The sequence below is a fragment of the Poecilia reticulata genome, linkage group LG17 (assembly GCF_000633615.1).
Source record: "Poecilia reticulata strain Guanapo linkage group LG17, Guppy_female_1.0+MT, whole genome shotgun sequence".
Classification (NCBI taxonomy): domain Eukaryota; kingdom Metazoa; phylum Chordata; class Actinopteri; order Cyprinodontiformes; family Poeciliidae; genus Poecilia; species Poecilia reticulata.
In genome coordinates, this window is record NC_024347.1 from 7107423 (window position 1) to 7123934 (window position 16512).

Below are 16512 nucleotides of genomic sequence, written 5' to 3' on the forward strand. Positions count from 1 at the left end.
CTCTCTCTCTCTCTCTCTCTCTCTCTCTCTCTCTCTCTCTCTCTCTCTCTCTCTCTCTCTCTCTCTCTCTCTCGAGTGTTTAGTTGTTTCTTTCCTCATAATCACAGATCATAAAGCATGCTAATGAGACACATTATGGCTCCCTGTAGAAAACTTCTCTCTGCTGCACCGCCTGCACGGAGAGGTCAGAGGTCAGCATCTCTGCTGCGTTCCTGTTTAGGATTCTGCAGCTCGCTCTGGGATGAGCTGGTTCTTGCATAAGCTCGCCACATGAACTCCTTTCCCTGAATGTAGCGGTCAGTAATCCAGCTGCCCTCTGATTCACCAGTAATGCTGCGAGTCATGGTGAACCTTCTGTTTCTGAAACTGATTGCTTTGGAGCTCTGTCTGCTAAACGGGCAGTGTTGTGTAAAATCCACTTTTTTAGCTTTATGTCATGTTATTCACTCATCAAAAGTGTTGGCTTAATTCTTTCATGGGTGTTTGAGAGATCATTTAATCTCCATGGCAACCATTCAGCTGTTCCAAATGCCTGGATGGACACGGACATAGATGTAGCTCCTGAGCTTCCACATTACAGAGCAGCCTTCTCCCCACGACTCCCCCACTCAGCTTCTTCAGGCTAGCCAGCAGCAATTAGCAATCACCTGGTAGGACTACGGATCTCTTGAGCTCATTGTAGGAATGCTGGTAAAATGTAGTTAAAGGGATAATAGAGGAGCCATGTTGTGATGACTTCCTGAAGGCAGTTTCAAAAAGAGCGGGAGGCCAAATTTCAACGCTTTAAATTGCGAAGTTAAATACAACTGAAGGCAACATCGTTACTTGATTGTGCTGTAAAATGACCTGGAAAACGCATAATACTGCCCTTTTAAGAATTTTATATTTTTGCTCAGATTTCTGAACAAAGTGATTACGCCTGTCACGATGAGAAATTTTACTGGACGATAAATTGTCCCAGAAGTTATTACAATAAGTGATAATATTGTTGGGACCATTTTCAAGTAATAATGGTGCAATAATGCAAGTTTGTTCTCAAAGATCAGTTAACGTTAATTTTGTAAAGAACATTTAACACAAGAACTGGAGGATATAAAAAACAACATAAAAAAAACGACCATAAACAATAAATAAAATGGAAATAAAAATCGGGCTGCACAGTGGCGCAGTTGGTAGAGCTGTTGCCTTGCAGCAAGAAGGTTCTGGGTTCGATTCCCGGCCCGGGTCTTTCTGCATGGAGTTTGCATGTTCTCCCTGTGCATGCGTGGGTTTTCTCCGGGTACTCCGGTTTCCTCCCACAGTCCAAAAACATGACTGTCAGGTTAATTGGCCTCTCCAAATTGCCCCTAGGTGTCAGTGTGTGTGTGCATGGTTGTGTGTCCTGTGTGTCTCTGTGCTGCCCTGCGACAGACAGGCGACCTGTCCAGGGTGACCCCGCCTCTTGCCCGGAATGTTAGCTGGAGATGGGCACCAGCAACCCCACTGAGGGACGGGAGGGTTGCTGGGCAAAGGGTGTAAGAAAATGGATGGATGGAAATAAAAATCACAAATGAAAGAGCTAATGATGTCAAAATTGCCCTTCAAAAATATTAATCAACACAATGGAACTTACTGACTTGATTTTAATTTATTATATGATTGATTAACTGGTTATTGTGACGGTATTAAAAGTGATATTCTTCAAGCTCTTATTAAAGTTTCCGTCTGCCTTCAGATCCACCTAATAGTTTAGCATCTTCTTTGCTGATAAGTGACATACTTTAACTTCTCAAACATTTTGTTTGTTCTCCAACCTCCCCAAAATCCTGCATCTTGTTTCCCTCCCCCCTTCACCTTCCCCCCTGGTCCCCCAACCAAACTACAGCAGTTCAACGCGGGCGGATCCCACCTCAGCCGAGCCTCAGTCCCTCCATCACACCCATAGGTGGCGCCAGCGGCATCGGTGGGAGTGAGTTCTACAACAACAATGGGGGCGGCGGAGGGGGCCAGCCGGTGTCGGAGCTCATATCCCAGCTGCTCCGGGCAGAGCCGTACCCCAACAGCCGATACGGACACCAGTACAACCAGCAGGCAGGTCCAGACAACGCCATGGGCATCGATAACATCTGTGAGCTGGCCGCTCGGCTGCTCTTCAGCACTGTGGAGTGGGCCAGGAACATTCCCTACTTCCCTGAGCTGCCTGTGTCGGATCAGGTCAGCTCTTCATGTCTGTGTTTTTTTTATTTTTTACTCCTGGCTGCTGAAAATCCTCTGAGAAACAAACTGCAGTCAGATTAAAACGAAGAACAAAACCAGGTTGTGATCGTTCCTCCAACCCACAGGTGGCGCTGCTGAGGCTGAGCTGGAGCGAGCTTTTCATCCTCAATGCGGCTCAGTCGGCCCTGCCGCTGCACATGGCGCCCCTGCTGGCGGCGGCCGGCTTCCACTCGTCGCCCATGTCGGCTGAGCGCGTGGTGTCCTTCATGGACCAGGTGAGGATGTTCCAGGACCAGGTGGAGAAGCTGATGAGGCTGCAGGTGGACTCGGCCGAGTACAGCTGCCTCAAGGCCATCGCTCTCTTCTCACCAGGTGATTGTTGTTGTTCACGCCTGTCCTCGGGGTCACTGTTTTCCCTCACTGCAGTTCTGAGTTCACATGAATTAAAGGGGCAGTACCATATAACATTCACTTTTGAGCTTTACATCATGTTATAATGTTATTCCCTCATCAAAAACATACCGGGAGTGTTGCTTGGATTTTTTTCATGCATGTTTGAGAAATCCTTTAATCTCTGTGGCAACCATTCAGCTGCGCAAAATGGCTGTTTGGACAATCTCCCTCACCTCCTTCACACTAGCCAGCAGCAATTAGCAAACACCTGGGGGAACTGTGCCTTTGCTGAACTCATTATACCAGCTACTTCTCAGTGCGATGCCGGTTGAAATGTTGTTAAAGGGTCAGCACCTGATGTGATGTCAGAGACTTTTTATTGTAATTTTAAAAATATGGGGTCCAACACAAAATATTAAACTTTTAATAAACACACTTTTGCCTTCTCCTTAATTTCAGAGTACAGTGGACCACGGTTTTTGTGGGTGTTAAGGGCTACAAACAGCTAAAATCTGCAAATACTTGTGACCCCCTCTAAAATTGCATAGAACTAGTAATTTTAATAGTTCAAACAACAAATATACCTAAATATGAATGAATGAATAAGCACAATGGAAACCCTCTGAGCACTACAGCAGAAACTAACATCTCTAGTCTTTCATATCTAATTCTTGAGGGTACAGCCAAGAAAAACAAATGGCATTGCAGGACTGGCTGCTTTGTGAACACTAGCCAAATAGCCTGCCAAGTAGCAGTCTAGCTTCCCAAACTGATTTTTCTTTTCAAATATTTAAGATATTCATCACAGTAAAATCCACAAATACTGATCTTTGTATTGAATTATTAAAGTTTGTTAAACACAGCAGGAGTTGTGTTTATCAAAGACAGTGTAACACATGTTGCTGGACGATAAATTGTACCAGTAATTATTGTGAAAAATAATAATATTGGTGTTTTGAGATAATTTCTAAGTGATATATTAATATAACATCTCAAAGACCAATACACTTTAATGTTTTAAACAAGTCAATACTGGAAGATAATAAATATAATAAAACACGACAAAAACAATAAAAAAAAAAATGGAAAAAATAAAAACCACTTGCAACCAAAGCCATAAATTAGATTATGATGTCTCTGTAAGCAATTTTTTTTCAGAAATATTAATCAGAATAGAATTTATCAAGCTCATTGTAATTTATCATGTAATTAATTGCTTACTGCAAGGCTCGTGTTTTTTCAATCAAGCAAACTGGATGCCTTTATTTTAATAAGTTAACCTTTCCAAGTTCTTTTTTTTATTTTTAGAGCCATAAGAATTAATGCATGCATTCTTTAATTTTAAACATATTCTTTCTCTCAGTATTGTGACATTTAGCCAACAGAAACTCTTTTGGTGATTCTGAGAATAAAAAAGGAGAAGTTTTGGTCTTTAACTTCAGGATGTGTTTGTCTTTTTTTAATTTGCTGTATGTAAACTTCTGGCTGCTGGTAGAATATGTTTCGAAACAGACTGGTGTGCAAAAAAGAAATGGTTGCTGATATTAATTATTGATCTGACCTGCTGTAGCGCCATCTCTTGGCCTGTTGATGAAACTGCGGTTGTTCCGTTTTGTTTCCTGCGCTTGAGCAACAGCAGTGATCATTGTGCAGCTTTGTGCTTTTCACCATTAATCTGTTACAATAAGCAATCAGTTAATCAATGTCAAATTTATTTGTATAGCACAATTAAAATAAATGGCTTCAAAGTGCTTCACAGTTTACACCAACCATCATAACATAAAACAAAGATAAAAACAATAAAATTAAAATGAAGACATTAAATAGCAAACAGAAAACAAGTTGAGTAAAAGTTTCAGAAAAACAGCAACTCAGTCAGTCAAAACGGATAATTTCACTTTTAATCACTCAATAAAATGTAATTAACTCAATTTTCTTTCTGAAGATTGATATTTTTTGAAGGGAAATTACAGACATCACAATCCATTTTATTTATGGCTTTTGTTGTTTGTGTGCCTATTTTATTTATTCTTTTTGGTTGTTTAATTTTTCATATTTGAAATATCTTCCAGTTCCAGTGTCAAGTGTTCTGTTATAAAACTTATTTTTTCGTCAATGAGAGGACGAACTTGAATGATGTCATTCTCTGTGTATTTCTTGAAAATGGTCTCAAAACATCAATATTTTCATTTACTTCAATAGTTACTGGGGAAAATCTACGGTAACGAGCGTCGGCACTGCTGCTGGAAATATCCCAGTCACAACTACAAATTTTGTTCAACAATAAATTGTCCCAGAATTTATTGCAAGAAAATAATAATATTGTTGTTTTGAGATTGCATAATAATGAACACATTATCAAAGATGAATAAACTTGAAATTCTAATAAACATTTAACATTGGAATTGAAAGACATTTTAAATGTACAAAATAAACAACAAAATTAATCACGAAGAAGAAAGGGGGGAAAAAAACCAAGCTTTTATCATCCAGTTTTTGGTAGAGAAAAACAATAAATCATACCGGTGGAAATTATTGAACTTGTTTGAATTTATCATGTGTTTGACTGACGTATTGCTTATTGTGACAGGAAACATTAAAGAAGCAGCTCAACATGAAGCGTTTAGGTTTTTTAGATAAAGTTGAGATCAGCTGTGGAGTGGTTTATTCTCTCAGCTCATCACGACTCCTTTATGTAACCTTCCCACACACCGTTAAATAACCTCCCCTCCCCTCTGCAGACGCCTGCGGTCTGACCGACCCGGTCCACGTGGAGTCACTGCAGGAGAAGGCCCAGGTGGCGCTGACGGAGTACGAGCGCATGCAGTACCCGTCGCAGCCGCAGCGCTTCGGCCGGCTGCTGCTGCGCCTGCCGGCGCTGCGTGCCGTCCCCGCCAGCCTCATCTCCCAGCTCTTCTTCATGCGCCTGGTGGGGAAGACCCCCATCGAGACACTGATCCGAGACATGCAGCTCTCCGGAAGCTCCATCAGCTGGCCGTATGTCCCGGGGCAGTAGCTCCACCCCCTAGCCCACCCAGCCACCACCTCCTGACTCATCACCGTCCTTCTGTATGCTTGTGAGGCGCGGTGCCAGCTGGCCGTCCATCCTCCCTTTCCCGTCTCGTTGCCAACCTGGTCTCTCCGGTGCCAGAATGCAGCTCCGCACGCTGGGATCCAATATGGCTGCCGCAGCCCACATGTCATATCGACTAAACTCAGCCTCACGCAAGGAACAGCAGGGAACAGCAGCACCCTGCTACGGATCCTCATAGAGGACAAAACGGTTCTTTCCTCCATGCTGCGCATCATGACTGGAACGGGTTTGTCTCATGAATTACGAGTTTTGTCTGCCAGGCTGAACAAGACGAAGGAAAATCACCAAAGTTTCTGACATCATCCTCAGATTGTCGTCATGGTAAACGCATCAGAGGAGTGGATAAAGAATACTAAACTACAAACGGCTCCATTGGGAACAGACCGATACCTCATTAGACATCAGAATGCTTTAGTCGGATATTTCCTGTAGGATTTGTTCACCAGAAACCGCCTTCTTTTTGACAACTGCCTTGCTATCGAGGCCGATGAACCTGGAGCTCCTTCTGGCTCAGGAGCTCTGTCTTGTATCTTTTAAAAAAAAATCCTGTCATTTTCTGTTGTCTTTTAAAAAGATTAGTTTTTAAATGTCTCAGTACAGTTTACTCTGCTTCGTTTGGATACATTTTATGAATGAGATGCATAAGGCCGACGTGGAATTTTGAATTGACAAAGGAAAATTAGAAGATTGATTTTTAGCAGTGAAGAATCACTTTATGTCCCTTTACAAAGCGCCTTGCTACAGTATTCACACACATTTGTGGAGTTGCAGCCCCGAACGGCCATGTGTTTTTATTGGAAGTTTCTATGATGTACAGACACAACGAAGCACATCAAATAAAAACTCCAGCTGCTGCTCTCCTGGGGAATGAGGAAGAGCTTGGTTTATGGCGGTTTTTTGCGTTTCATGTGGCTCCGCCCACCTGACCGACCCGGATCAGTTTTGGCTCTAGTGGCTTTTATTAAACAGAATTTTGTCAGGAAAGAGGTGGAGGATGGAAGGGGAAGGCCTGTGGTAAATGGTCAGAGAATGGGAATTGAACCTAGGACTTTCTGTGCTTCCCTTTAACAGTATCTTTCTTCCTACTTTTCTGTCTTGTGGAGTCTACAACTAATATTTACCAGAGCTGCAACTAACCATTATTTTAGTAATGAATTATTCTGACAAGTCCATCCATCCGGTGTAAAACTGCATCAAAGTGTTGTACAAGAACGATAATAAAATAAGTTGATAAAAAGAAAAATGACAAGAAAAGGAAAAAAACACAAGGTTATTTTACACAATATTAGAAATACACGAGAAGGTGCAAATAAACAGACAATTCATTTTCTTAAATAAGAAAATAAACATTTTATTCCCTAAAATGCAATAACAGCATTATTTTAGTGAACACTTGATAATTTGTATCAAAGAAATAATCTGCAACTAAAAATCCTTCAACACGTGAAGAGATCAGGCCTTTCTGCTGGACTCTGCTTGTTAACCAATTAATAATTGGACAAGATATTTTTTTTAGAGAATTTGAACCAGGTGAAGCTTAAACTCGAGGAGTTCTCTAGACACAGTTGCTTTTATCTTACATGCTAAATGTCCATAATTTTTCAGACATCATGAGACCTCAATCTCTACTGTAAACTTCTCCACACTTTCGTCCCTGATCTACTGCCGGGGTCCTCTAGTCGCTATGGTGATGCTGGTCCTCTAATGGTGCCAGATTAAATTCTGGTCATTGGTTGCAATGGATTTTTATTCAGGAGTATCAAAGGGGCAGAAAAAGTGTTTGACACACTTTTCACTTTTATTTTAAAAACAATTATGCCTTTCCTTGAACTTTACAATTATGCACTAACTTTCTATTGATCATCACCAATGGTTTGCTTTGTGGAAACGAAGGGGTGTGAATACTTTTGCAAGGCGCTGTACTACACCTGGGGGCTGCAATCTCTTGAAAATGTATTAAAATATGTATATATCTATATATATTGACGCCAACTTTGTCTTTTTGCATGTTCAGATGATATTTTTGGTTCTCTGATGTCGAGATGTTTTTTTTTTTTTCATCATTTACACTATTAATCAAGTTTGATTTCAACATTAAAGTATTCCTTTAACTCGTAGCTCCTAAATGCTTTTTTTTCCTCTGAGATGAAAATACCTCCACTGAAACATGAAGGAAGCCAACAGAACGAGAACAGAGCTGGAGCTGCTGGTGGGGGATGGAGCTGATGGATCAGAGGAGAGTCTATGCCAAAAAAACCAAAACGCTCCACTGTTTGAGTTGAAACGGAGAGCCTGGTCCTATTGGATTTACCTCATGTGATTAGTTCAAGAAGCAGGTTCCAGATGATGTGATGGAGGCCATTAGAATAGAAAAATTGGTACATTTCTGCCAAAAAACAGACATTTTGAGATTAATCTCACACATTTTCTAGAAAAAAAAGGACATTTATAAAATTTACAGGGTTTTTCCCCCAGAAAATGTCTGAGCATAATATCAAAATTTCAGTTTTTTGCCAGAAATGTACTTATTTTTCTACCTCTAATTGCCCTAACATGCTGTTGTAGTAAACTTCACATTCTCTCGTTTTTCTTCTTTTCTTTGTTTTTTGAAACCTTCACTTGTAGGTGAAATATTTAACATTTGTAACCCTTCTGCTGGGCCTGTTTAAATGCTCAGCCATGTTTTAGAGGACTGAAGAGGAACATATATTTTTTTTTTATCTGTTATCTGGGTTTTCTAAGACTCCAGATTTCCTGTATATGGCTGTTATTAAAAGAATCAAACATGACGTTGCGTCAAAGCTTCTTTAGAAAATGTGGTACTTTTATCTGTATGAGAAATGCCAAATAAACACAGCAACATGTGACAACTCAAGTGTATTCATGCAAACTATATGGTAAGTCTTTCACTCGTCCCCCTACGTTCATTGGTGACGTATGTTTTGGTTCTGTCGGCTGAAGGAAACCTAAAATAACTGAGCAACAGATCAGTCTCAGAAAACATCCTGGCACTTTTACAGATAAGCTAGAGAATGTGTTGACTTCACGTGCGGCATAACAGTTTCTGTTGTGTGTATGTATGTGTGTGTATATATATATATATATATATATATATATATATATAGAGGCAACAACTTAATACTGACTCCAAAGGGCCAATGTGTTCTCTGGAGGTTCTTTAACAGAAGCCTTGATCGTAGATTTTCACCAGATGTTTGATGTGGAAAAGTTTTCTTCGAAGTTCTTTGCTTTGTTTCTTCTTAGCCTGATGGTCTTCAGTCTGGAAAAAAAAAGCAATATTATCAGTAGTACCTACAGATGTCCTGTTTTGTGTCTAAATGATCCTGAGCTTCATTCAGGCATTTTGTATCTGCCCACGTCAAGAACATTTGCGGGGGCGTTTGGCTGGTGCAAACTTTTCTTTGCTTCCCTTTGATTTTTATTACTTCTTTTTTTGCGTTTGAATTATAATCAAACGCAAAACTCAAACTTTCAAAAATAAACTCTAAAACAAGTCGTAAACAGACTTCAAGAATTAAACTTTGGACTGCACAAAAAGTGCTCTGAAAATGTCTGCTGATTTGCATAAGCAATGCTCTGAACATTTTTGAAAACTGTTGACGGTTGACATGTATTATTTTAGTTTTCATCCTTTTTGCCTAATGTTCTGCGTTCTGGTCTCATTGTGTGTCTCATTGCTCTAACAAACAGCTAATAACAATAAATCTCTACACATTACAGTGTTAGGGTTTCCCTGTCTGATTTGTGGATCCCTTTGAGTCTTGTTCAGCTCCATCTGTGTTTATCAGTCTCCTTCCCTCTGTTTGCTGCTCATGCTTTCCCTCGGCTGCTCAGCATTCCCCTGATTACACTCAGCTGGTTCCTATGCAACCAGACACCTTGGTTTCCTGTCCTACCCGGTTCCTCAGCCTGTACCTTCATGCCTTGCTGTAAATATTTTGTTATTATTAAAATCCTTCCCTCGCCATGCTGCTTCGGAGCTCCATGACATATTGAGTCCTGTTGCTGCTGATGTTATCACCTCTGTTTGCTCGTGTTCTTACTGTGCAAAAGAAAACCAAGGGAACGGCAACAGAACGCTCCGGTTCCTGGAGGTGTCTGCACAGCAAAGTTAACATTTCCTGGGTTTTCATGTAAAACTGAGGATTTGATGTTTAGCAAAAAAAATAATCTGTTAGAAGGAAATAGTAAAAACTAAACAGCTGGTCCCATAAATATTAACACCCTTAATCTAATGCTTTGTTAATGCACTTCTGGATTCATTTTCTGGATTTGCAGCTAATATAAATTTTTGTGAATTTGAGGAACCATAAATTATTTTTAGTTTGTTACGACTTCTATGTTCTCCACATGTCTGGATTAAGAAGAGCGGCAAAGCAGGAGGATTTTTTTTAAAATAAATTATTACTTCCTGACTAAAATCTCCCAGAATGTGACAAAACAACACAGCTGGACCTCAGGTTTTAGTCAGATGAAATATAAACAGTTAAAGTAGCTGTCAGTTTCAAAACAGGACTGTCAGCTGTTTGCTAGGAAGGTGACAATAAAAAGTGATATTATTTGTTAGTATCACGATAAGCTTTCATCTAAATCAACACAGGATGACTTTCTGTGAGGAAAGCCAAAGTTTTAGAATGGCCTAGCCAAAGTCCAGAAATAAAAGAGCCAGAAAATCACAGAGGTTCCCAGGAAACTGTCACAAGATGTCCTAACAAAAACCCTGAAAATCAACCAAAAGATTCTTCAACAAGCTGTTAGTTTAAGAGTTAAAGCCAGGCTTTTACATACACTGACTGAAAAAGACACAACCATTTTTCCTCACTGTCTGAAGTTAAATCAAACTTTTCTTGTTTTGGCTTAGCTACAACGACCAAACTTATGTCATACAGGATAAGGCAGTCTCCTGGATACTGACTACATGTATGTAAACTTTTGAATTTGAGGAAAGCTACAAAAAAAATGTTCTCACCAGGGTTTTGTCTATTTGACTTCAGACAGTGAAAAAATTATTCAGCGTATGTAAATATCTGGTTCCAGCTGTGTGTAACAGAGTGACAGAAGATGTAGCTAACAGGTTAAAGGCTCCAATGGACACAGAGGTCAGAGGTCACCATACCTTTTTCAGGTCTTTCAGCCGGTTGTATTCATCTGCTACACCCTGCAGGCCACAAACAAATGTTCCACTCACATGTTCACAAAGTTCAACAAAAATTGCAGTCTTGACTTATCTAGAGCTAAACAGAGCAAAAAACAAACAAATAAAGCACCCTGCAAAAGCATTCCGACCTGCTTTTTGTGTTTTTTTCTCATTCATTTTTTATCTGTTGAGATTTTATGTAATAAACCCAAATTAGCACATAGCTGAAGAGATTTTAAAGTATAACATTTGGAAAAGGATGGCAGGATATATTTATCCTCATTCTCCTTCAGTCTGATTCTCCTGAATACATCCCCGTAGAGTTTGCTTTCAGAGAGTCTGCTTGTTCAGTAAAAACTGAACACAAAATGTTAAGCCTCATGTGAACCTCTGTTATGACTGCAGAAGCTTTCGCTACATCAGACCCACCTCGGGGCTCTGATGGACCTTACCAAGCTCCGCCCAGAAACGCCCTCTAAAATCCCACGTGGCTGCATGTCTCACAAACAAAGCCTTGCGATGCTTAGTTTATGTAAACATGGCGTCTTTCATTTCGACTGACTCTCTGCAAAGTATTTCTGAGTCGATTAGTTTAGCATTTCTGCTGGATTTTCACAATATATCAGCCACGACAATGGACAAGGGAACCAGCAAGTTCATGTCATCTTTTTTGGACGACATCAATGTGTTTTAGCCACGCAATGCCTCTAACATTGTGCGCGTCACAGCGAAATGCTACCCGTCAATGATAAAAACAGCAGATTCTCACACCCTCAGCATAAATATAGCTGTGGACAAGATCACTGATGCCTATTGTTCTTGGGTAAGTCGGACATTCATGGTTTGTTGGCAAATGTTTGAGTGTGCCTAGGCCTGATACACGGTACTCGGTGCTAGCGTGGCTAACACGATTACAGATTAGTAAAAAGCCTTTTCAAGTAAAATTAAATCTTTAATGTATGTCACATACGGTACACATTGAATATTGATCTGTTCAGCTAACGTGAGGTTGTAACAGACAGGCTTCAGGGTGTAGAAGTTGTATAGGTACTGCCATTATGCTGCACTTGGCTAAAAGGTTTTCATAATGGATGTGTTTATTATTGACTTTCTTTTTTTCATTTACTAAACACAAAGAAAGCAAAGCAATAATACTTAAACCAGCACACAATCCTTTGTTCTTATTGATCCTACGACGGTTGAGCTGCAAATGCAGTCGTGCACACGCTTTGATCACAATATCAAATCCGATTCTGGAAACGGATTTCCAAAATCCGTTTCAGATCCGTTCAGTAATCAGCTGCACACAGCAGCTGATTACTGCTGTTTTACTGTACAGATACCCCACTGACAGTGGAGAACCATTCTTTTTCGAGTCCTGACGCAAAAACTTTCTGTCGGTCTGCTAGTCCACAATGTACATTAGCATGTGTTTACTACTGTAGCTTGTGTTTGTGAGACGGTAAGGCACGTATTAGCTGCGCTGTGACGTAAAATGGGCATTAGCCAGTGAAACGCGACCCCTGTGGTAAGGTCCATTGGCTGCTTCTAGTTAGCGCTGGGAGAAGTCAGAGAAGTTTGATTCACAGAGTATCTGTCTCCTACCATAATGTCACAACACAGTGGCAGCTTAAATAAAAAAATAAAAAAAGTTTATAAAAGTTATATCCTGCAGCTTTAACTTGACAATTTTGGCCCATGTAACTAGAACGTTTGGACTCTCCTGGTGTAGCAAAAAATAAATAAAAATCTAATAAAAGTTTATGTAAGAATGGTAAACAGATGTTAAAAAGATCAAGGCGGAGGGGGCGGGGGGTGGGTGAATACTTTTGCAAGGCACTAAATATAAAGCAAAAATAAAGCATATCAAAGTAGCTGAGGCTTTTCTCCTGGCCAGCAGTCCTCTCTCTGGTTACCTGGTACCTCACGGAGCCTTTGTCCAGTGTGTCCAGCTCTCGGCTCAGTTTGTGCACCTGGTCACTGACGTGGTCCATCTCAGAGCAGAGCCTCTTGTAGTGGGCCAGATCCGAGTCGAACTCTTTCTTGTACTGGCGGCGCTGCTCGTCTGTGGTTATGGCCGGGTACAGCCTGGAGGCACACAGTAGCAGTTTTACTGTCACTGAACCGCATGTTCATCAGTATCTCATGCGTGAAACAGTAATCACTTCAACAGCCAGTTAGCGTGACATAAAGATTATAGTCATCACAAAATATATTGCTATATTTTTGAATGATGCATGTTTCTGTCATTCTCTCTCTCTGATGTATCAGATGAAGGTGGAGACAGCAGCAGAGACCTGACCCACCTGTACAGGTAATCTCTCTGGTCCCAGTCCAGCTCATTACCAGTGTCCCCTGAGGTGTAACCAGTTTCGTACTGGGACTCGGCCGCCAGCTGAGCAGCAGGAGTGGGTTCTCTGAGCTGTTTCTGCGGCTGCTTGTTGGTGTGATGAAGAGGAGGCTCCCTCTTGTTGGTGTGATGAAGAGGAGGTTTCCTCACGCTGTCGGTCTCGTAGGAGCTGCTGGAACAAACCGTAGCTCTGGTGTTTTGGTACACAGGCTCAGGGTCGCACCTGGCGCTGTTCAAGAAACACAAAATCAGCAATGAGAGAAACATTTTCACACAGACTTTAACATTTCAAAACCTAGATCGATGGGTTTTTTTTTTTCAAAGTGGGAGCCATGGGGTACACTGATGAGGAAAAGAAATGCAAAAATAAAACAAAAATAATAACAATAATTCTAAACTTTTCATCATAATTTTTGTTTTATGTTTTTCAATTTTTTTTAAAGATATACGTTAAAATAATTGATTTACACGTTAGGTAAGACTTTATTTGAAGGGGTGTGCATAAGATACAGTCATGAACATGAAGGAGTCTTCATGAATGTTAATTATTGCCATGAACGTCATTCGGTAAATAATAACACTTTAAAGACAAAGTCGCTTTAAAACTTGCATTAAAAGTTTCATTAATTACTGTATTACACTTAATGACGAGTCACAAACATTCATGAAAAATCCTTCATGTTCACTGTTATTATTTTATGACAGTGTCATGTCAGTCTTTGCACACCCCTTCAGATAAAGTGTCACTAAACATTATTTCTGATGTTGATTTTCTGATTCATCAAGCTGCTGTGTTCCTCCAGCTGGCGTAGTAAAGCAAGAAATGAAAAAGTTTATGATAAGAAAAATACCAGAGGAAGCATTCAGCAGCAAAGAACCATAAGAACTGTGAGAATAAAATACATTTTGATGTGATTAAAACAAAATATTACACATTTTTTATGATCAATCAAAAGAGGGGATTGTGATGAAGAATTGTATTTCCTGGTAATAATGTTATAATATGTAATAATAGATAATAAAACTCATGACCAGTAAAATCCGAAGCTGTGAGGCAGCATTTATGCTAGATAAATATAGTAATCATTGAATAGGGAATAAAAAAACATTCTAAAAGTTGACATTTCTGTACATATTTTGCTGTATTGTCTGTGGGTGTGCAGAGGGCGTCCACGCCAGGTCAGAGCTCTTTGGGGGGCCTGACCTGGAGATTAGACAAGCATCAGCTTCCTTCTTCCCTTCGCTGTGGCTGCCGCTGCCGCTGTTCTCCGCCATGAGGTCGGGTGCCGCGCGTTCTGACACCACAACGGTGGGCGCCTGCTGGGTGCTGCGTGCCTCCCCGACGTGGTTCACCTGGCAACAACATCCACAGACTGCACATTTTATTGAGATCAAGGAAGTGGAGGCGATGAAGCAGAGTGTCGGATCATATTCTGAGTTTTTAGTGAATAAAAATGGAAAGAAAAACTTATATGAAGCACAGGGAAACCGTGAGAAATACAAAAAGCAACAGAAAACACTTGAGCAGAATAACGGAGGAGTGTAGGGACAGATGATCCAGCAGTGAGTGAAAGGAAGGAATATGAAATGACAGAGGAGCCAGAGGAGCTAATCACAGGTGAAGGGATGCAGCTGGGGAAGGGAGCAAATGGAAAAATAAGGAAATCACAAAAGAATCATAATGTTTAGAATGTGATTATAATGTCAGTCACCCGGTAAAAAAAAACACATTTAAAATACTGACTTACGCTCAAAGGCCAAATATGTTGTGTTACAGGTAACTGAACACATCCAAACAGAAATATGACTCATATTTAGATCCTTTAAAGTTTTGTTCTGCATAAACCTGATATCATCTCAATGAGCAAAATGAAGAAAGCAGAAGGTTTCTCCTCATTTTGGGCTCAATGCTGCATAGTTCGACCCAGGAAGTCAGAAAGTTTGACCTCCATTCAGGAAAAAAAAAACAAAAATCTGTCTGAACTTCCTCTGTTCCAATATGGCTGCCACACACAAAACAAGACTGAAAAGTGAAATCCATCTGCCCACTCTGCTCAACAGAGTGGGCAGATGTGTGCAATCAATTTATTGCAGCTATTTTATGTTTTTCTTTCTCTAGATTTCTTTGTTTACAGTCGACTTGACCTGGATGTGCAGAATGTCACATTCAAAGTGGAAAATGATTAGTCATTATCTCACAGATACACGACAAAAACCTGACAGTTAGAAAATATTTCATGCTTACAGTATGACCAGAACATATATATCACACACTCAACATATATATCACACACTCAAGGGTGCAGCAACACACACTGTGTTGCTGCACCCTTCACACACTCCAACAACTATTCTTCCTGTTGGATTCTGTCATTTACTCTGCCAAAGCTGCTCTTACTTTAATGAAGTGAGGCCCTTCTCTGTTTATTTTAACTAAGGGTCACTTTGACTGACACAAAAATTCAAAAACCTGCAAGAATGCCTACAAGTGACGCATGCAGCTGATGAAACTGTTCACTAAAGCAGCACACAGATTGCTCTGAGCCTCCTCTGCTCCCTTTATTAATTCAAACACAGCGCAGAGGCAGTTCTGTTCCTCACTGCTGCATGAATGCACACAGAAAGCCTGCAGTGAACAGAGTTGTATAATAGAGTGGATTATTTGGTGATAACCTTCCTTAAAACTCTCTTCTTTTCAGTCATACACTGTACTAACAACTCGCACACACATTTTATCTTTCTCGCACACATACACTGTACTAACATCTTGCACACGCACACACAAAATACTACAATTGCGCACATACACTACTAAAATCTCACACACGCAAACAATTTTTTTTTGTCTTACTCACAAGACTAAGATTGCACATATGAACTAATAAAATATAGACTCGTTATTTTGTATGTGAGACACTCAGTTTTGTATGTGTGAGAGGGAAATTTTTCGTGTGTGTGAGAGGTGTCACGGAAGAGGCAAGGCATAATTTGGAGATCAGACAGCGCATGCGTTATACCACAATGAAGTTAGATTCAAGTTAGATATTGGAGCTCCACGGTGCAAGCGGCGTTTAGCTCAAGGTTAATCCGATTCATGAACGCTAATTTCGGCCAGCCATTCTCTACTGCTCCCTCCTCAACGACTCGTCGGTTCACATAGGGCGCTACTCCGGCTTTAGAGCCGAAGTTAGCGGCCTCATACCCGGCGTTACAGCTGGAGTAAGCAGCCTTAGAACCGACGTTATAGAGCCGAAGTTAGCGGCCTTAGAACCGGCGTTTGAACCGGAGTAAGCAGCCTTATAGCCGGCGTTATAGCCGGAG

At 40.6% G+C, this 16512-nt stretch overlaps 2 protein-coding genes across 4 annotated transcripts in view; one reads left to right on the forward strand and one right to left on the reverse strand.

Moving 5' to 3' along the window:
- The window catches only part of nr2f6a (nuclear receptor subfamily 2, group F, member 6a), a 16733-nt gene extending 8933 nt beyond the window's left edge, over positions 1 to 7800 (forward strand). For 2 of the 3 annotated variants that reach the window (XM_008433428.2, XM_017310134.1), the window contains 3 exons: positions 1865 to 2193; positions 2322 to 2568; positions 5331 to 7800. In XM_008433428.2, coding sequence (XP_008431650.1) covers positions 1865 to 2193; positions 2322 to 2568; positions 5331 to 5605 — 851 coding nt within the window. In that variant the 3' untranslated portion in view covers positions 5606 to 7800. The remainder of the gene's footprint in view (positions 1 to 1864; positions 2194 to 2321; positions 2569 to 5330) is intronic. The other variant, XM_008433429.2, reaches the window with a different exon arrangement.
- Positions 7801 to 8139: 339 nt separating this feature from the next.
- LOC103479150 (occludin-like) overlaps positions 8140 to 16512 on the reverse strand; it is a 20824-nt gene continuing 12451 nt past the window's right edge. The window contains exons 5-9 of the mRNA XM_017310133.1: positions 14396 to 14544; positions 13148 to 13420; positions 12758 to 12929; positions 10821 to 10862; positions 8140 to 8963 (exon numbers count right to left, since the gene is read on the reverse strand). Of these exons, the coding sequence (XP_017165622.1) occupies positions 8862 to 8963; positions 10821 to 10862; positions 12758 to 12929; positions 13148 to 13420; positions 14396 to 14544 (738 nt within the window). The 3' untranslated portion in view covers positions 8140 to 8861. The remainder of the gene's footprint in view (positions 8964 to 10820; positions 10863 to 12757; positions 12930 to 13147; positions 13421 to 14395; positions 14545 to 16512) is intronic.